Here is a 21,820-nt window from a genome sequence, read left to right on the forward strand (position 1 = left end):
CGAAGCATTTTAAGTGATGAGTGCGCTTTAGTAAAAGAAACGTAGGCATTGTGTCCGACAAATCAAATGTCATCAGTGTCTGGTTGCAATCCCTCACCACATTACAGAATTCTGTGTTTGTCACTTTTTGTTTGTAATATACAGTACATTGCATTCCTCCTCAGGCTTTTCTTTCAGAATCTTGTTTTTAGGTTGGCCAAACAAAGCAAAGAAGTGTAGAACCAAAGGCCAGCATGTTCATTAAATTAAGTGCACTGTAAACCATACTGGAGGTTTTTTTTAAAATCCGCAATGGCACAATTAGGCTAAGAGCTGGAACACTCTTCTACCCACCCTATTGAAATGGTCCCATTCTGCAGGGCCCTTAGTCCTCCAATACATTCTCATACTCCCCCTTATCAGACTGTAACTTTGTTCTGTAATGTAACATGACTTTAGTTTGGGTCAATGGCCTTTGTGTGGGATTTCCTTTTCAACAACAGATTCAACATAAGACGGAATCACATCCACCACATACTGCGTGTGAATATTTGACACCTGTGTGTGACCCAAAACCCCACATACATTGATCCACAATGCTTCTTCCCAGCACACCAAGCCAACAAGTTCTGATAAGTGATATGGAAAAACGCCCGTCACAGTCCAACCAACCAGACAGCGAGGCTGTAACTGCATAATGTTGATCTCAGAATCCATTTATAGAAATGATGGAACCTAGCAGTGTTGTTTTTCTGTGTTGCTATGGAAAGTTCCCCTTCTCAGCTGTACACCCGGCGGCTGTTCTTGCCATCAAATGAGACAGCCATAACAATTCAGATAATTGAAGTTATTTCGGTACAGCTGGGTGTCATTAGGCTAACCATATAATGAGAGAGGTGAGGGCTGAGCTCTCTCTGTGCCCTCTCCTGAGACGTGCCCACTGCTACGATAACTTCTGGCTGAAGGAAAGGCTGCTGTCCAAGTAGTTGTATGTGCAACTAAACTGGGAAAATACGGACAATTTGGCAATTAATATTACTGTTAATATTGGTCATTGTATAATCAATTATTATAATCAATTATACAATTGGTCATTGTATAATCAATTATACAATGACCAATATTAACAGTGACCGTGCCGGTGTAAAGTATGACAAAAAAGAATCGTCCTGCCTACCTAGCTCATTATTTCTATATCATTATCATTGTCATTATTTGATACTTGGTTTTAACGACGAGTGATTTGTTTGTTTATCCAATCTCCTATCATATATCAGTATTAACCCAGCCATATCAGAATGTACAGCAAACATTGAGGTTGTCATTTAGGAGAGAGGTCACGTGACGTGACTCATATCCCAAAGCAACGGATCAGCCAAATGCATGGAGGATGTTTCCTACACCGGACGTGGTCCTGTGCATATTATTAGACTATACACCATACGTTCATAGATTGTATGTAAAACACTATTTCGTTCTATACAAATGCAGTGATAAGTTGCTGGTTGTTGAGTTGTTTGATGTCAGCTCAATGAAAAGTCACGTTATATTTTGAACCGTTACGGTATATTCACTGACCACTCATTCATTTTAAGGGTAATTTAAAGTCCATGGTAACGTTTGGACAACAGGAATACTCAAGTGTCATCGGAATACTTAGCTTTAACTCTAGTGTATTGCATGCTTTACCAGTGCCAAAGCCCATTCCCAGTTTGTACCAAAACATGATCAAATTAAGAAGAATGTTAAATGTCACGGAACATGTCATCTCAAGCGTCAACATGTCAACAGCGACTCCCTGCAGAGCGGGTCGGGCAGCTAAGCGGGTTAACATCGGGCCTCCTGGAGGAACTTCACCGTTAGGTTACCTTTTCTATCGGTGCATGTCGGTGGGCTGCCAGGGACCGGGCCAGAGACAGCACCGTGTTGAAGTAAAATCCCCTCGTCCCGGATCCATTCGAAGACATTTTAAAAAAAAATACTTGCTACTAATGCTAAACCAACATAAGCATCTTTATTCACTTGCCCTCAAGAGGACAAGCAGACTACGGCAAGCGGACGGGTTCAGACAGAGCACAGCAATGGGAGCGATACAGTATTCCAACTGTCTGCTTTGGGGTTTATAACATAATTATTTCAGAGTATTTATATTGTCAAAGTGAGTACATTATAAATAGACAGAACTTGGACATATGATAATAAATTGACGTTGCACCGTTTAATATAAAAAAATAATATAAATATAAAGACTCAGAAAGACCAAAGGTTGCATCAGTACCAGTTGTTTATTTGTGGATTAACATGTGTTATATGTTAAATGTTAATCTCTGCAATGGTTTGTTTTCCATAAAGAACAGTCTAGGGTTGCTATTGTGACAAAAACAGATTTTGTATATTATTTTATTTGGCATTTATCGAATGTGACATCATTAAATATCGATCAGTTAAGGCTGGTTGTATCACACATTTTGAATGATACGCTTAATGTAAAACTGCACGCAGTCTAAACACACAGGCCTGCATTATTTTAAAGAAGTAGGTTATCATTTCATTAATATATAAAATATTGGTAATCTATTAAAGGTCAATAAAGCAAATGTAATAAATTCTACAAGTAATGTTTTTTTTGAATCCCTACAAATACAATTCAAATATAACATACAAATACAAAACATAATTATCCTTGGACAATTAAAATACTTCTTAAACATAAATAAAATATATTTGGATTTCATTTCCCTAATCATAAAGGAGACCGGTATTCAGACTGGTATTTTAATCATCCTCTTATGCTATAGATGGTCTGGAAATGCAGACACATTCATGTCACAACATTGCATTCATGTCATAAATACAAATGTTCACAAGAAATTCTGTTCAAATCAGTTCAAATCTGATATGACAAACCAAAACAAACATAGCTTAATGGATACAATGAAGGTGCTGGATAGCATCAACGTCTGCACTGCATGTAACATTATTTCATTAATTAGCAAAATCATCTGATAATTTTAACAATTAATTAATAACTAGGCATTTCATAATTACCCCATCATGTCTTACACAGGCACTTGTTTAAAGCATGACCCTAAACATTCAACATTCAACAGTTATTCCCTCTCCGTACTATATTACAGTGAAATTGTGTACTTCTCTAAATGGTACCAAGGCAATAAAAACAAAGACATTTCCTGACAGGGTACAATCAGTAATAATTACACGTGTTAACGGTGATTATTGTCATGATGGTGACGGCAATTAGTTAAGGCAAGACATGTAGATGTTAATTTTCATTCATCAATCAAATAGGATTAAATTATAACTATCTCTATACGTTTTCACCTCTGTAAAAAAACGATGACTTGACACACCAGTGTTACAACTATTAAAAGAAAAGTAAGTCTCAAATACTCTTGACAAAAATAGGAACCAAAAAAACATTTGTATCGAAATGTCTTTAAAATTATGGGCTTTTGGTGACAATCTAGTTTTCAAACAATATTTAGTTGTGTTATGTGTTATTAAGTACATGAAAGAGCATAACTAGAAATAAACTTTCTAAAACCTCATACGACATATGTTTCCGATCCCCCAGATCAAGTATTTTGCTAAATAACTGCTTCGCACTTTTCCCTGAGCGCTTAAAAAAACTCCTTTTGGAATTTGAGATATATGTATAATTCAAAAATCATTATTATTAATATTATTATTATTATTATTAGAGATGTTTTGTCTTTACTATCTATGAAAAAGACATCATTCATTTATGCATGGATCTCACAGAGGTAGATAGTAAAACCCAAAGGGGAGTTTTGTCTCCAAGGCCTGGTTGAGGTGCTATATAAGGCCCAGTCTCGTCTCTCTTTCCCCTCCTGCCGGGTCTATCTCTGGGGAAGTTGGGTGACGGGGGAAGGTTCAGTCCGTGATCCAGACCTTGTTGAGAGCCTTCACGACTTCCTCATAGATGATGAAGACGATGGCAACGTCCATACACACGCGGCCCAGGCGAGGAACGGTGCCTTTGTAGAACCTGTGGGGAACCAGGGGCAGGAAAGCTTCAATACCTTCGAGTTTTGGCATAATGTACGTGTCTTATGTACAAGAAATGTTTATCGTCAATAGTGTATAGTTTCAATGAGGTAGCATATACGGTCAATAAGGAAAATCTCAACTGTCTAGATGTTTACGTGTACTTTTTTGGTTTACATTCTACCCTTAGTGTGTATAAAGATACATTTTCTGTATATTTGGCATATTCTCCTTTTACATTTTTTCATATCTTCAATTCTAATTCCTATAGCTTATCTTACCGACCTGATATGAGTTATGATTATTTTTTATCTGTCTGTGTACTACCAGAGAAAATTACAACTGTAATTGCGTAGTCCTTTCAAAACCTCCTATAGCTACACAATGCACCTTACTGTTACGAACTAATAAGAAAACAGAGACAACTTACGCCTTGGGTCCTTCATGCTTCATGATTTTGACGGCACAGTCCATCGTGCTCTTGTACTTGTGAGCTTCCAGGCCCTGTAAAAACAAGAAATACTAAGCAACAGCCTACCATGTTCTATCTGTTCACATACAGTGTATGTAATATATATGTAATATAGGACAGATAGATCCTTCATTCATCCCGAAGGAGAAATAAGTAAGTGTGTGTCACGTGTCACTGCAGCTGTCCCTTTGGCAATTATCATTCAGTCTTTATTCAAATGGTTTTATCCAAAGCGAATTACTGTGATGTGACCCAACCCATCCAGCCTCTGCCCAAACAACTTACTGAATGCTCTCTCTCTGGAGAAGTGTGTGCGTGTGCGTGTGCATGTGCGTGCGTGCGTGCGTGCGTGCGTGCGTGTGTGTGGGGTAAAGACAGAGAGTGTAATTAAACCGCGCTCCTACCTGCATCCTGGTCTTAATGACGTCCAGCGGAGTGTTTCCAAACACACTAACAGCACCGGCGATGGCTCCAAACGTTCCAGTTATGAGAGGGTTGATGGCCTTGTTGGGGTCGTCCCCTTTTTAAATCAAAATATACAAACTCATCTTTAATGCGCCGGCCGGCAAACATTAAAACACAAGCACACATACAAACAGAAACACAAATACACAATAAAAAAAGAAGATAAGGTAACACTTAATTTATCCCAAAGTCAGGAAATGTTGGTGTTAGCCAACATTCGAAGAACAGGTGAAAAATTAAAGTATAACTAATTAAAGTATAACTAACTATACACACACTATACATAGACGAACAACACACACACACACACACACACACACACACACACACACACACACACACACACACACACACACACACACACACACACACACACACACACACACACACACACACACACACACACACACGTACCTTTGTACCAGTTTCTCATTGAGGTCATCACATAGAAGCGGATGGCCTGATTGGAGCCCTGCTTTAGTACTGTTGCTGTCAGCCCCTGGTATGTCCCCTTCAGCCCTGGAGACAGAGACAGAGACAGAGACAGTTGTTTTTTTAATACAGTTAATACAAGTGAATACAGTTATAATACACAATATACAATATAATACATAATACAAGTTACTAGTCTAATAACCTCTGCTTAAATGGCTATTTTTTTTAACTCTCCCTGAGAGTTAAAAAAGGAAGGTCCCCTGTTTAAACTACTAAACTGTAAATTTTAACGTTATTATTCACAGGAAGGTGTTGTGGGTCAGGTGTGCATGCCTATGGCCAACAAACGAACGAGAAACTACATCATGGACATCATGAGGAAACGTCTGCCGACATCAAACACCATTTGAACCAAAGGACAACTTTGAGGAGTTTTATTCTCACCATCAACTCTGATGATCTCCCGGACCCCGTGGAAGAAGCCCCTGTATTTGGGGTTGGCGGACGACTGGTCATGGATGAATTTCACCTGATGATAGACCACAATGTTATCATTAAACTCTTTAGACACTGCATTTGTTTTATTATAACTAATATGAAACGATATGGACCCTGAAATAGCATACAGACCCCCAATCTGCCACTCAGAGTGCCTCTCTCACACATTCTATATAGGCTAATTATATAACATATTTCAAGCGATAGGTCTCACTACAACTGAAATGAATTGTACATCTTAAAGTGTCTGAGTGATTCTTCTGTTTTGGCTGAGACCACAAACCGATCAGTTCACAGCAGTAGCAAATAATGATCATTCAATACAATATAATAAATAACAAAAAAACTATTGGTGGTGTAGTCATCCTGCCCTTTCAACTCTTCCCGCTAAGCAAACACCCATCAAGGATCATAAACCAGGCTTTTCATTAAGTCTCCTCAAAAGGAGCTTCCGGGATCACGATGGGAAAAATCTGTAACCTCTAAACTCTAAAACGCCCCATCGCTTTCCAAGATGGAGGAACGGCAGGTTATTTCTGGTGAAGACGACAAAGGGCCGCCCACCTTCACGGTCTCCATGGGACACACCACCACCACGGCCTCGGCCACGCCGGCCCCCAGCCCGCACAGCAGGCCCCGCATGCTGTCCAGCTTCCCGTTCTCGTCACGCATCTTGTTGCTCAGGAGCTCAAACACTCCGAACCTAGGGGGGGGAACACAACCCAACGCATGCTTCACGTTTAGGATTTGTCCTTTAGTGTTTTGATTTTTATCCAAAGTCAGGCAGGGAATGATCAAAGTATACAATCAAAATAATTAACTACCACGGTTCGAAAAAACTAACAAATAGACAGAGCGCAGAGTAGCTACAGGAGTTTTCTCAGGAGAAAGACTAGGTCAGTCATTTATAACCATATTTTTTATGTCATTAGTACATACTAGTATCATCTCAGAGACACCAATATGGAATAGAAACTGCTGTTGAGGCAACTAAATTTCCACTTTGGGTATTAATAAGGTATTACAAACCTACTTCTTTACTACAGTACATCTAAAAAGAGTGTAATCTATATTCAAAATCACAAAAAAAAAAAAAAGTGAGGGTAAGTTAGGATGCTCAGGAGGTCAGTGTTAATGGGAGGTGTGGGTGGGCAGACATGGTTAGTGATGTTTGGATGGCGTTTTTCAGTGATGTACCTGACAGCAGCTTTTGGGATGGAGCCATAGAGCAGTGAGCTCAGGCCTCGGTACAGACCCCTCACCCCATGGCCCTGAACGGTTTGCTTCACACAGTCGCCTGCAGAGGGAGACAGAGTGGAGAAATGAAGTGGCAATATTTCAACAGCAATCATCCAGGGCTAGATCAATAAAAGTGGTAACAAAACCAAAATGTGATCGCTCAGGTAAATACCAAGGACTCAATTCAACATTGCAAACACCATTGACAAAACCTTTGGATATGCCATAAATTGTGTTAACAAAGATATTCTTCTTTTGGTGGACACTACTGACACTCACTGAATACCAAACTAATCAATCAAAAAAAATAGTTAATTCATATGAACTCGATTTAAGTTTTCACTGTTTTGGGCTGTCAGCTCAGAAGCTATTTATTGATATTCCAAGTAAAGGCCTTCAACTCCCTGGTCACGCTGTCTTGAGATGGCAATGCAGCACGCCATGGACCCTTACGCCGCAACCAATCGAAATGGATCTAGATCTAAGTCAATGGACGCCATGCCAAAGTCCACAAGTGTTTCCTCGTACAGATAACAAAGACACACAGTTGGAACCGTACTGAATACAGAATGGCTCTTTTCATGAGGGGAATGTCTGCACACTCACGCTTGGATTTACAAAATATTTCTCATATCTTTGTTTTCAATGTATCAGTTAAGAGGGAATTTCCCACTCTTGGTCACTACAATGAAAGCCTTTGCCTTTGATTAACACCAGCTTTCCACATCAGGCTAAACCCTTAACCACATACACATGCCGTATATTCTGGCTTACCATATTAGAGTATAACTCTTATCCAATACACTACAAACTGAGGGCCCTTGGGCGTGTTTGATGGGCACACAACTCACATATTTGGACACAATGGGCATCTTAAAAAAAAAAAACGTATTTGATAATTCAGTAGCCTATGAAACCATGTATTGATATTGGAAGCCGTGCAAACAGCACACAAGGAAATGGTGGTGAATTCTAGCTGCTATTTGAATACTGTGAGAAGGCCTGTGTGAATGTTAAGGTCTCATTCACCCACACAGAAAGAAGCTAGACCATGCTGAAACACGGTTAGAATCATTATCATCGGGCTACAACAACAACAACCTCAAAAATGAGCTCCAGTGTAGAATGCTGGTGTTAAACAATGGAGAAAAAAAATGTAAAGTTCAAAAAGTCATACCCGAGATTATAGGTCAAATAGTAGTTAAGAGTCATAAACATTCCTCATCCACTAGCGGACTGGACCAACTGATGGGCTAATCTTTCCATCATGGACCATCAGGACTCTTCCACATGTGATTTCACTGCAGGGTAAATTTTTTTTGTAGGTCGGCCCTTGAACCCTAGAGTAACACACTGGTTCATATAGGGGTCCTTGAACCCTAGAGTAACACACTGGTTCATATAGGGGTCCTTTAACCCTAGAGTACCACACTGGTTAACATAGGGGGCCTTAAACCCTAAAGTGCCATGCTGGTTATGTGTAACCATAGTGACTTACCGATGCCTCTATACTTGGGCGGGTTGGCCTTCTCATCCAGCTGGAGTTGTGTTTTCACGTACTCTGTTGGGAAGGTTATGCAGATCTCGATGCCCCCAGCGATACCACCTGGAACAATACACTCAATCAGTCGATGAACCACACACAACAACAGCAAGAGCCAGAACAGGCCCTACTATGTTTCATGTTGTTTATTTTGTCAATGCTCCTCAGGCCTCAAATGGAACAAAAAGTGAGGGTTACTTTGCAAAACGGCACAAAACCCATCTAGACAATGAGCCAAAACTATCTAGGAAAATCGATTGAATAAATATCTTTCTTACACCCTTGTAGTTTCCTTCATTGGTAGATACAAGATCATATAAAATGTGATTGGATTGTATCTGACCTTCTATGTGTACTATAGAAAACTACAATAAACATTATTTTGCATTCCTCAAAAGATTATATCTGCAGAAAAAACATCCACGTTCAACAATAATATAATAATACATTGCAGTACAGTGGACTACTGCCTTATACTTCCATTCAGAACCGAGTCAGTTTCCACCTTAAATAAATAGATTGCCACACATCTGCAGTTGAACAGCAAATACAACCAAGGCCTCTGATTGGCTGAGTTAATCGTAGCATGACTGCCCACAAGATACTCCCCCCTTGGTCTGAGTCCAACATGGGGAATACTTATCTCAGCATAAGAGGATGTAGGATTTCAAGTAGTGTTATTTACACTCAACCCTAAATATTCCCATAAATACATCTGATCCAACCATAAGGTATGCATCTTAAAAATATAAATCATATGAATATGTTATGGTATCATAACTATATAGTTAGATAGCTGCCAGTTTTAAAGATTAGAAAATTATTCAAGTCACAATTGAATGCACCTGGTTAAGGTTTCTTTAACTTTACTTTACAAGTTGTCATTTTTTTGTGTGGGGGCCTGGAAATGTTGGTGTTAGCTCTTGTCACTGAATCTTTAAAAACGAGATGTTGACCATTGAGAACTACGCATTTTGAGCGTGACTTTATTGACTCAACCTTGTACCTCGTACCGCCCCCCCCCCTCTCCATCCCTGATCAGACCTTGGACAAAAAGCCTGCATGCTCTCCACCACACTGACATGCATGGTATTGCATCACCGGGGGCGTTCTACACTACTCCGGATCGTGCAAAGTGTGCAGTGCGTGTCCCGTAATTGTGGGCGTGCATTCCAGTCCGGTGCCTGCTTTCATTTATTACCAGATAGAACAAGCATGAATTTCCGGATTTAAAAAAACGCATCAAACTCCTTCAGCATAGCAACTAAAAACAGACACACAAACCTAAGCTCTGAAATACAAAAATGTACAGTTTCTAACCCCCCATCAAACACACACACACACACACACACACACACACACACACACACACACACACACACACACACACACACACACACACACACACACACACACACACACACACACACACACACACACACACACACACACACAGCTTATTCATGGCATATATCCTGGTTTTGAAGCTGGAAAGGAGAAAGGCATAGGGGTCATCAAGGCCAACATACCGGTAGACTAAACCAACAGGTTTTGACTGTGGGAGTGTAGCTTTTAGGCTGGAGATTTTCTGAAAGCTTATTTAGCTATTTAAAACTACTTAGTCATACAATTATTTTTGTCAAATGAATTGTCCGGAAGGCATAATGTTCTAAACATATGAATACGACCTTCACAATAGTCTTGAATGAATGTCAATTTATCTGTAATGATTTTACATTTGACTAATTGGTTCAAAGTAAATTGGTTAGTCACTGTTTATTACGATGCATTGCAATTCAATGTACTTTTTATGCATTCATTTTCCATTTTCAAAATACATAAAGGCTGCTAAAAGACTTTAATAATTGCATTACTTGAATGAGATCATTGCTATGCGGACACCATCAAGACATAACACATTTAATCAGTCCAGGTTCTGCCCTTGGCTCCTTTACACCATATTCTGTCCATACTCCTACCACATTGTAGTTCGGTATGTCAAGATATGTACATAAACTACACACATATTACTAATAACAGGCCTACTGCATCTCAATTATAGACAATGGTGATACACTTGTCTTTTATTTAATTAATTCACCCATGTGCTTATTGTGGCACAATAACCATTGAACCTGTGAGCAAGAAGCTTTATGTTTACTGCATGTAGTTGTGACGGACAGTTTTGTGGCAACTCCAGGTGAGTTGCCACAACATGTGCAGAAGGGACTGGGCGATTAGACCAATGTGCTTGTCATTGTTGCGAATGCAACTCGACAGATAAGCTCTGGAGTCATTATATTCATTTATTCAGTAAAAATGATAACAGTTGTCTGGGGATAATGCAAAAGCTTATAAGACTTGCAAAACAGGGCTATTGCTATTATGTTAAAAGTTGGAATTACTCTGAAAGACAAAAGGAAAACTTGACATGAACTAAAATGCGAAGAGACGTTTTAATTGTCTCGAGATACGACAAAAAGGACTCGTGTCCCAACAACCTGTGTGACAGCAGGTCAGTCCTCCATAAGTCCTGTCACGGCGATGCAACCTTTCACTTTTGGACTTAAAGGCATTTCCTTTAGAAACGCCCCTTTTGTCAATATAGTTAAATACACTATAATGGAAATGATCCATAACCGATATCGACAGACGAAGTACGTTCAGTTCAATCAACTCTCAACACCTCGTCTTACCAGTTTGAACAACCAATACAGCACCCTTGTTTTACAAAGTGCAACGTGTCCACAAGTACTGTTATGAAGCAAGTATGAGGTGTAGCCTACTGTTCACACTGTTAACGAGTTCAGATGCACTTACCTGCCAGGATAGCTTTGCCGGGGTGTGTGAGTTTTGCCTTCCCCGATGGAGCAGCAGCAGCCAGACACTGAGGTCTATGGAATGGGTTCACAAACACTGGTCCTCCAGACATGGTTGCGTTAGCCTAGCCTCACTTATTTGATCTGATCGGATCGACTTGTGTGGCGCCAGGGCTCGGTCTGCAGTCATGCACGATGGTGCATTGTGCAAAAAGTGCAGTGCGGTTAAATAATAAAGAACTTCTCAATGTGGACCTTTGGACTTAGGACTGTGCAAAAGTTGATCGTGCCTAGTGTGTACTTTTGACAGTAAAACTTCCCTCGCCCGCCCAGATGTTGTTGGCCACTAGTGTGGGTGGATGATGTATTCTGGGCGGGGCTTCAGAGTTTTTTCCTTCCTCCACGTAGAAAAACGCGATGTTTACCACGTAGATTTAAGGAGGAACGGAATGCAATATTAGAAATTGATGAATAAGCAATTCGGTTGTATAGGTTTTTTTTTGAAAATCCAATACTTCACTAAATAAAAATTGCCCAAATGTATTATTATTATAAATTATGTAAATATTTTATAACTTTATAAATATATTTTAAAACATGTGAGTATTTTATAAGGAGGGACCCGAGGGGGCTATGTTGGAAACCTAATAAATTCAACGTGTCTCATCTGATAAACCGGTTTCTTAACCAGTTCGCCTGTGGCTGTAATCAAGCCCCCATCTGTGTCTTCATGCTCACGAAAAGGAAAAACAAGAATGTAGAATGAGCAAGAATCCTCCGACAATGATAAATGGAGGAGCATGAACTAGCAGGATTATGAATTAAATAGAATCGTTTACATATACTATTGCCTTCAGGCACTATTACAAGAGATAAGTCACATAAAACCAATGCAAACAATTAAATAAATATGAACTATTACAAAAATAATAACAAAAAAAAAAAGTTAAATGACAACAGAGTATAACTAGTCCAGCGCAAATAGCACAAGCCGCCTGCTTGCAATACCACACGGTTCATTGATGCCAGTTTATCTGTCGCTGTGTGGGGGAGAGGGTGGAGGGTGGAGGGTGGAGGGGGGTGGGGGTCGTGGGACAGAGCCAAAGTCCGTGGAAAAGGGGCTGCGTGCGAACAACGGATGTGGCCGCATGTATTCTGTCTCCTTCATTGAGGACATGCCCTTTACTTGGTTAGCCCAATCTAACTAGCTGCTGCTATAGTGTTCAGATCCACACTGCATGTCGTAAAGTCAGGAACTGGAAGGCTGAGGGGGCCTTGTGCACATGAAAGTGGCCTGTTACGTTAGAACATACTGTTCTATTTTCTATTAGCAGTATTTCTATCAATATCCATTATTTTTCAGCTTTCAAAATACACATCATTGTACAATAAATACACAATAATCTTTGACCATGTGTATGGCTTCTTTATGGCCAATATTATGGCAAATATTTGTATATTTTGTTAATGGTTATTATTATGTAACCAAACGTGTACAAAAACTAATCTTCACAAATCTTCACGATTTTTGTATTGTACGCTTTAAACTCGTTTATCCTCATTTTTATCTTCCACATATTGTGTTATTAGCCCTATTTAACGTGTAGCATTACGTTGTACAAGACTTTATTCACCTACTCACATTCTCTCTTTTTTATCTGTCTCTCACTCTGCAAACCAGGATAAACACACACACGCACGCACGCACGCACGCACGCACGCACGCACACACACACACACACACACACACACACACACACACACACACACACACACACACACACACACACACACACACACACACACACACACACACACACACACACACACACGAAGACGCACATACATTACAATTATTTAATTTCAATATTCTCCATGTCATTGAAGATTATTTTGTAGTTTATGTGATGAAGAATTTGAATTCGGGATTATCTTTCACTCTCTTTCACATTGGTTCTGGGTTTTTCCTGCTGCAATGACAGTCGCTGACAGCGCATGCGCCGTGTGTCTCCTTCATTGTGCCCTATCCTATGTAGGCTAAGCTAGCTGTCATTCTCACAGCAGCATCCAGACAGGGGCACATTTGCAGATTTTCCTCTCTAAACAACTTTTGCACCGGTATGGAAAATGATTGCATCTAATTGATTGTATATGTAGTATGACAAAAATGAAATGTTTAGATAGCTAGAGTCTTTGATTTCAATGCAAGTGATAAGTATCGCTTTAATTCTCTCCAAGGTTAGCAAGATAGCGACCATGTTAGCTATCGGCTGTTATATAATGGTGATGTCTGGAAGGGGTTATCCTCTCTGCATTCGTCCTCATCTTTGTCCTAGTAGTGTGTGTGTATGTGTTTCTGTGTGTTTCTTTGTTAAGCATTTTGTTCAGCATCTTTTCACTGAGGTTTGGATAAAGATGCTTAGGCCAACTTGGCTCTTCGTTTCTGAAACTGATTTGATACAGTTTGCTGCACTGGTTTTTTTTTAATCGTTTAAACAATATTACGAACATCAGCCAGCAAACCATATCCTAGCAGCTTGTATTTCATTGCCAGGAATAGCGGTTAGTGTGCCTTATCTAACGGTCACTGAGCCCGCAGAATCCTCCCCCACCACACCTCTCTCTCTCAGGCCTGTTTCTCCTTTGTTCTGAATGAGGTCTACAGCAGACCCTCCAGATGGGTGACCGTCAACAGGCCCACGACATTAGTATAATTACTAGGGGAGAAGGCCACGACCTGTTAAACATGGCCCTTTCTGCTTTTTTTATTAGACGAACGCTCCATGGAATCTTTCAATGGCAACTGAGGCCTACCAAGCCCACTGTAGCGACATCTGAATACTTAATGACCAAGTCTGCAAGTTCAGTTATTATTAATATGCAGAATGTGTTTGTGTGCATGTGTTTCTATAATGCACCCTTATAATACTATAATAATATAATAATATCATTATAGGATTTTTTAGTTCAGTTAAATTGTTGATTGTCGGACAGATGCTGGTCCTGCAGAACTTCGAACCCTTCATAGATTTTGAATTGAGTGTGTTTCAAATGTAGTAATGTGAATGATTTTAGATTGAGCCATTGCTATGACACACACATGAGCAAATTAGAATGACAAATAAATGGAAATTGTTCCTGTTCTACATCCAACAGCAGAAGGATATGTTAAACCATATTAGGCTACCTATAACTTGGTGATATTAACATTGGGTCATACCAATGTATTTATATTATTTTGTTCTCAAAAGTCACATCTAATAGCCAATAGCAGACTTACCTCACATTCCCAATGGTGACGTGTATAATGACAACAGCATTTACCTGGATTACCACCAGCACAGAAGAAGAACGTCATCATCTTGTGACGCTACTCTTTTACAAAGCCATACTGTATACACACATCATGTATAAATAGACATTCAGGACAGACAACATTACAACCGACTGAGTCATCAATTCAAATGACGTTCTGGGTTCTTTCTATTTATAGCATCATGGCTGTCCCTCCATCCTACGCAGACCTGGGCAAGTCTGCCAAGGACGTCTTTAGCAAGGGCTATGGTGAGTTGTGTGTGTGTGTGTGTGTGTGTGTGTGTGTGTGTGTGTGTGTGTGTGTGTGTGTGTGTGTGTGTGTGTGTGTGTGTGATTGACAGGTGTGTATCTTGTGTTGGTTCCTCCTGTGTTGCAGCATAATGCATTGCCTTATACAGTGCATTGTCATGACAATTGGGGGAGTTTTAATTGGGGTAGCCTGTATATTTATGTGGACTCCATAGCAACCAGGTTAGTCAGCTGAATTGCTGAGGATAGGGAGACGGATTCAATAAATGGAAAGGAGCCCAAGTGTAGGTCAAGATTTACTTTCTTTCTCTATTTATTCTCCCCAGAGGGAGCATCTTGAGCATTTCAGGGCCAGTTTTACAAACAAAATCCATTGGCCATATCAATCAACATCCACACATTGAACATTTTTATCATAAACTTGCACGCAAGATGAACTTTGACATTATAACTGCGTGGAAAAATGAACCGGCCAAGCAATTGATGATGTTTAACTATATACAACCCTGATTTTATTTAGAGGTCAAATGGTCAAATAAATCTATCGGCCATTGGCTGGGGGCAGGTGTTCCTTTCGGACCCTTGTTTGCACAACATTGATTTTTTTAATGATGAGTTTATCCTCATGAGACCATTTGGCTTAATTCTGTCCCACCTCTTGTGCGGCTTTAGGCTTCGGCGTGGTGAAGTTGGACCTGAAGACCAAGTCACAGAGTGGAGTGGTAAGAGACACCTTTCTATGTGTTCATCAGTCCTGACCCGGCCTTCCACCAGCCCCGCCCGTCCTCCACCGTTTATTCCAGATGTAATAACGTTTTTCCCCGCAGTCAACATAACTCCTGAATTCCTAACCCCCTGCTGTGACCTACTGACTAAACGTTTCAGGGGGACCGGTGTGTCCGGTGATCGGGGGGGGGGGCCTTGAACCCTGTTGCCTTTTGTTCCAGAGAGGGAGACAGACAGACTGCAGGCCTGGCTGTCTGTCTGTCTGTCTGTCTGTCTCTCTCTCTCCCTGTCTCTGCTAACCCTGGCTCTATCTCCATTCTGCTGCCTTCCGTCGCGGACCCGTCGTGCTCTAATGTAGATGGTAAGATCTGGTGTCACACCCCGTTCGCTCTGGATCCCCGTGTGAACGGGACTGGACCTCTTCCGTTTTAGTTTTCTTCTTTCTCTCCTTTTTTGATGTTTCAAAAAATGGCCGTCCTCGTTTTTTTATTTTTTTTTCCTATTCTGCCCATGAATGTCTTTTTCAATGTGTATGTCATTAATCCTACGTCTTTTCATTAATGTTTTATTTTAGTTGTCTGTTTTTGTCAATATGTGCCTCAGCATGTGCCATTGTTATTATTTACAGGGAATGTACAAGTCTGAATATTGCATTATCATTTTGTGACGGTGAAGAAATGTTTCGCTGTCATTTGAAATGGTTATGAATCCCATTAAAAACACATCGTAAGCAGCAACAAACGGCCAGGGTTAGAAGCCGACTCCTCCTTTTAATAAATCACACGGTTTGTTTGACGGATGCACAGCTGCAAGAGACCAGGCTGTTTACAGCAGATGTTGAGTTGTAATCACACAGAGGAGATTCACGATGTTCGCTTCACTTTGGTTTCCTGCTCAGGATAATCTATGCAGACTGGTTTTACACTTGGCCCTGCTTTATGTCAACTGAATGTCGGTCAAGTTAAAGCATGTTCGGCCTAATCTAGATGGCTGTGATGATGGCATATCATAGATCTAGGCAAGTCTAAAGTGTTACTTTTTGGCAGTTTGTGCCCAAATCTGATGAAATAAATATAGATATTCCAAGAATATAAAGTCTTCACGTTAAAATCGTCATTTGAATATTCTTTTACTTTCATTTCACAGTAGTGATCCATCGGAGGCGTTCATACAGTCCGTCGTGCCTTTCTCTTCTCATTAACAAATGTCCCCGTTTCCTTCTGACGATGCATCAGTCTGTTCTTTTAACCCTCCGCCGCATTCCACATCGCATCCCAACGGCTCCTCCATCCCCGATCGTGAACCTAAGCTGGCCACGCCATCCTCTACAGCGCAGTGCATCCGGCACAGGGAGACATCCTCCATTAAAAACCTGTTTTCTTTCCACGCGTCCTTCCCTTCACCCCCCCCCCCCCCCTAGGAGTTCAACACATCCGGCTCCAGCAACACGGACACGGGCAAGGCAGCCGGTAGCCTGGAGACCAAGTACAAGATGAAGGAGCTGGGCCTGAGCTTCAACCAGAAGTGGAACACCGACAACACCCTGGCCACCGAGGTCACCGTGGAGGACCAGGTGGGTGTTGGGAAGCAGTAAACAGGCTTTTATTGACCTGTAGAGTACAGAGTACTGTGTAGGGAAGGAAGTGGAAGGAGGAAGGAAGTGTTTTTTTTTTTAATGTTTTTTTTTTCCGTTGCAGTTGGCGCAAGGGCTGAAGGTTGCTTTGGATACCTCTTTTGTACCAAATACAGGGTGAGTCCGACGTCCGGTGGGATTAAGTCATATGTACACATTCATACACACATCAGTCACAAGTCACGCATAGACCTACACCAGACACACTGTGTCATACCGGATGTTACAGTAACAACATACATTTTCTTAACTTTTCCTTGTTGTTTTTTATTTATGCGTGACCGTTCAGTGGGAGTACTCCTTAAATAATCAGTCGTGTGACCAAATAGGAAACTCCCGGTCCATGGAGGCACGTGAACGGGGTCGTCTCTCCGAGCGCTTCTGTCTCCACACGGTGTCTGAGTCACCGTTGGGTCACTGTGGTTGTTTTTGTTTTTTTCGTCGACGTCCCAATCTGTTCCTCCTGCTCTCCCAGGAAGAAGAGCGGCAAGCTGAAGACCGCCTTCAAGCGCGACTTTGTCAACGTGGGCTGCGACATCGACTTCGAGGGCCCCATCGTGCACGCGGCGGCCGTGCTGGGCTACGAGGGCTGGCTGGCCGGCTACCAGATGGCGTTCGACACGGCCAAGTCCAAGCTCACCCAGAACAACTTCGCCCTGGCGCACATCGCCGGAGACTTCCAGCTGCACACCAACGTGTGGGTATTCACCGGGGGACGCAAACCAACGTCCACGTCGCTCATTGTGAACGGGGACTGTAGGGATGGTTTTAGCGGGGGTATGCTGTTTGTTTGACTCCCAAAGCTGAGAACGTTTTGGGTTTGTTTCTGATGGCGCGTTTCCACCGCCGACCGTACCCTTATGGCAGGGCGGGGTTTAAGACAGTACCCTTATGGTAGGGTGGGGTTTAAGACAGTACCCTTATGGTGGGCGGGGTTTAAGACAGTACCCTTATGGCAGGGCGGGGTTTAAGACAGTACCCTTATGGCAGGACGGGGTTTAAGACAGTACCCTTATGGCAGGGCGGGGTTTAAGACAGTACCCTTATGGCAGGGCGGGGTTTAAGACAGTACCCTTATGGCAGGGCGGGGTTTAAGACAGTACCCTTATGGCAGGGCGGGGTTTAAGACAGTACCCTTATGGCAGGGTGGGGTTTAAGACAGTACCCTTATGGCAGGGCGGGGTTTAAGACAGTACCCTTACGGCAGGGCGGGGTTTAAGACGGTACCCTTATGGTAGGGCGGGTAAGGGCGTTTCCAGTTATTATTGCTAATAACTGGAAACGGTAACGCGGCCAGTGATGTACTGGCCTGGGAACCAGAAGAATCTGCAAGCTCATGTTTTATTTGCTCTGGCATGTATTAATCTGGCCCCCCTGCCGTTCAGACAGATTCCCAGCAGACCTCGCCCAGGTCGAGCCAATCACAACCGTTTATCTGATACGGGGGGGGTCTTGATGCAATGTCTGTACAGAGACGAGCCCCATGGGAGCACCGTTGAGGCATTCCATAAACAACCAAGATGGCTGCTGATGATGTGTCACACTTGTCGTTGCTCTGATTGGTCCTAGGGTCTGTCCATCATTGGCCTCCAGAGACATTTTGGTCTGCAGCCAGTCTTCCACGAGGTTCCACACTAATACGCATTAACCAATTAGTCTGCCGATGTGTGGCTACCAATGTACTTGAGCAAGACACCTACTCATGTCTTCCTCGGAATCACTGCAGGTTACGTTGGATACGTCTCTGCTTAATAACTGAATCACATCGGCAGGGTGTTTGGGGATCGATAACCTTTCACCCAATGTCTGCGTTGTGAAAACAAGATGACCCGACCCCTCCCTACGCCTTAATGACGTGTATGAAATTCCTTGTGGATGAAGGTGTCTGCTGAATGACTTAATCGCCAATAGTTTGTCATGGGAGAGGAGTCAGTAGGGTGTTTACTTTTGGATGAAAATCTGCCGAAGTAAACGGCTGAGGTCATGGGAGCGGAGGAACAATAAGTTGGAGCGGAGCCGGAGTTAAACTTTAGATGAGGGAATCTCTGAAGACAAATGTTTGTTTCTGTCCCGGGAGAGGAGAGGAGAGGAGAGGAGAGGAGCGATGTGGGTTCAACACCAGGTACTGGTTAACGTCTGCATCCCCCCCCCCCCCCCCCACAGCAATGACGGGACTGAGTTCGGGGGCTCCATCTACCAGAAGGTGAACGACGAGCTGGAGACGGCGGTCACCCTGGCCTGGACGGCCGGCAGCAACAACACCCGCTTCGGCATCGCCGCCAAGTACAAGCTGGACAAAGACGCGTCCATCTCGGTACGACCTCCCGACCGACCAGCCGCTGTGTATATGTACGGTAGAATCCATGCACAACCAGCGGTGGCCGTCACTCTCCATTGAGAGTTGAGGCTCGACCGCCTCATGGCCAGTGGAGCACCTCCCTTTGGTTATTACGGCGCCGTTTCCAAAGACAACATTTGACGGATTGTTCTTTGAAACGCCTCGCTCCATGATGGCTCCAGGGAGCTGAGCTGTAAAGCCGTTATGCGCCATAACCATAAAACATAAAGTTTTATCTGGGTCTTCCCATTCGGTGGAAACTATGAGCCAAAAACAGGACAGGATTGAGCGAGGTCCAATCTGCTTTGCCTAAAGTGAGCCGCTATTGGTCCGAGCAACCTTTCCGTCCTCTCCTAACATGTTTCCCCCCCCTCTACCCTCGCAGGCCAAAGTCAACAACGCCAGCCTGATTGGTGTCGGCTACACCCAGAGCCTCAGGCCAGGTATGTCTCTCTCTGTGTTTGTTTACAACACAATGCCTCTATTCATAGATCTATGCATCCAAATGCACGATTCAGATGAGGTCGATGAGGCTCATCCCCTTGTGTCTCCGCAGGCGTGAAGGTCACCCTCTCGGCCCTGATCGACGGGAAGAACTTCAACGCGGGCGGACACAAGGTCGGCATGGGCTTCGAGCTGGAGGCCTAAAGCCAGCCAGCTGTCCGCTCAGGATCGGCCATCGAAGCCCCCCATCACAGCGTGTCACACTCCATCCGTCCACGGACTCCCAGTCTCACGAGCACCCTCCCCCCCCCCCCCCCACCCACCCACCCACCCACCCATCCCCATCTCCTGGCTTCTCTCTGGCCCCTCTCTCACACGCCAGTCACCCCTCCTCGTCCCTATATACACATCTTGAATGGAGCAGTTTGATGGTTATAGTCCAGTCACGGCATCATGTTGAACAACAGAGGGGCTTATGACGGTGGAAGTTGTGTGCGTGTTTGTGTGTGTGTGTGTTGACATTGTGTAGTACGATTGTGAAGCAATGCGCTTTTTTTATGAAGCGGCCACATTTATCTCGCTAGGTCACGGCTTGCGTAGTGATCGGTGTAAACGTGTAGCGTGTGTAGCCCTCCTGTAGTCTGTCCTGAAACAAGCATGTCTGAATGAAAAACCTAGAGTTCGCTTGATCGCTTGGTTAAAAATGGTGCTGTCTTTGCTTTTGGTTTGAGTAAAAAACAAAATCCTAAACATTTGTTTGGGTGTGGTCATTTGCCGACCTGGCTGGCCATGAACCGATCGATTATAAATGTTTATTTTAAGTTTTGCCAGTTTTATTTATATGTTCAGTTGCTGGTGGTCACACACACAAGGTCAAAGAAATGAGAGAGCTCGACCATAACAATGGATGGCTTCTCCTGCTGCAATAAGATGCGTGTCAGTGGAGTGTTCCCTCTGTAAGGTCAAACAATATGCTGTTTGTTTTTGACCTCGCACATTTAGAGTTTCTGAGGAACAGGATCTCTGTTCCTTGGAAACGGAAACACTTCCTCGGAGTGTCTGTCTTTGATCTCTTTCTTATCGGCGTGACAGATGAAACCAAGATGGCGGGATCTTCGGATAGGTTATGTAGTTAGTTGGCATTCCTACGATGTTGGTTTCATCTTTATTTTGGATGGCATGTCATGTCACAAAAGAATTGTCACTGAAAGGATATTTTATATCATCAGGGAAAGTCTGCTTTTTATTTTGTTTCACTGTTTCTCGAGAACCAAACTCGTCATTTCTCTATTGGAATGTTTCCAACATTTCAGACCAAACAATGTGTTTCAGACCAAACAATGCGATACCATTCTTTAAATCACACGCTGATTAAAATGATGAAACAGGCTTGTCTGTTCCACACGACTATCCTTTCTTCTGCTAATCCTACATCATATTGTGTTGTCATATGCTGGTTTTTGTCATTTCTTTGTGGTTTTGAAACAGTACGTAATTTTCCAATGTTAAGGGAATTCTAATAAGAATAAAAAACAATGTCTCAATATATCTGGTATTGTTGTCTGTCTGCGGTTCATTGCTCAAATTATAACGATATTCAAAATATATAGACTTAAAGCAATCAGATAAAGGACTC

General features: G+C 42.4%; 3 protein-coding genes across 3 annotated transcripts in view; 1 reads left to right on the forward strand and 2 right to left on the reverse strand.

The window, feature by feature from the left end:
* pi4kaa (phosphatidylinositol 4-kinase, catalytic, alpha a) overlaps positions 1-1,993 on the reverse strand; it is a 32,732-nt gene extending 30,739 nt beyond the window's left edge. Inside the window, exon 1 of the mRNA XM_084483340.1 lies at positions 1,848-1,993. Within this exon, the coding sequence (XP_084339466.1) occupies positions 1,848-1,946 (99 nt within the window). The 5' untranslated portion in view covers positions 1,947-1,993. The remainder of the gene's footprint in view (positions 1-1,847) is intronic.
* A 370-nt stretch (positions 1,994-2,363) lies between these two features.
* slc25a1b (slc25a1 solute carrier family 25 member 1b) lies at positions 2,364-11,692 on the reverse strand. Its single transcript, XM_084483436.1, has 9 exons — positions 11,481-11,692; positions 8,616-8,723; positions 7,076-7,175; positions 6,443-6,581; positions 5,825-5,909; positions 5,360-5,464; positions 4,885-5,000; positions 4,439-4,512; positions 2,364-4,009 (listed from the first exon to the last, which is right to left on the reverse strand). Exons 1-9 carry the CDS (start codon positions 11,590-11,592, stop codon positions 3,895-3,897), a joined length of 954 nt encoding a protein of 317 aa, XP_084339562.1. The 5' UTR covers positions 11,593-11,692; the 3' UTR covers positions 2,364-3,894.
* Positions 11,693-13,509: 1,817 nt separating this feature from the next.
* LOC311363178 (non-selective voltage-gated ion channel VDAC2) lies at positions 13,510-21,737 on the forward strand. The gene is made up of 9 exons (XM_084483135.1): positions 13,510-13,597; positions 14,973-15,043; positions 15,716-15,765; positions 17,190-17,342; positions 17,467-17,519; positions 17,878-18,099; positions 19,566-19,716; positions 20,126-20,183; positions 20,297-21,737. The coding sequence occupies exons 2-9, from the start codon at positions 14,977-14,979 to the stop codon at positions 20,386-20,388; spliced, it is 846 nt and encodes a 281-aa protein (XP_084339261.1). The 5' UTR covers positions 13,510-13,597; positions 14,973-14,976; the 3' UTR covers positions 20,389-21,737.
* The last annotated feature ends 83 nt before the right edge of the window (positions 21,738-21,820 follow it).

Source organism: Micromesistius poutassou (genome assembly GCF_964030765.1).
Source record: "Micromesistius poutassou genome assembly, chromosome: 18".
NCBI classification, from domain to species: domain Eukaryota; kingdom Metazoa; phylum Chordata; class Actinopteri; order Gadiformes; family Gadidae; genus Micromesistius; species Micromesistius poutassou.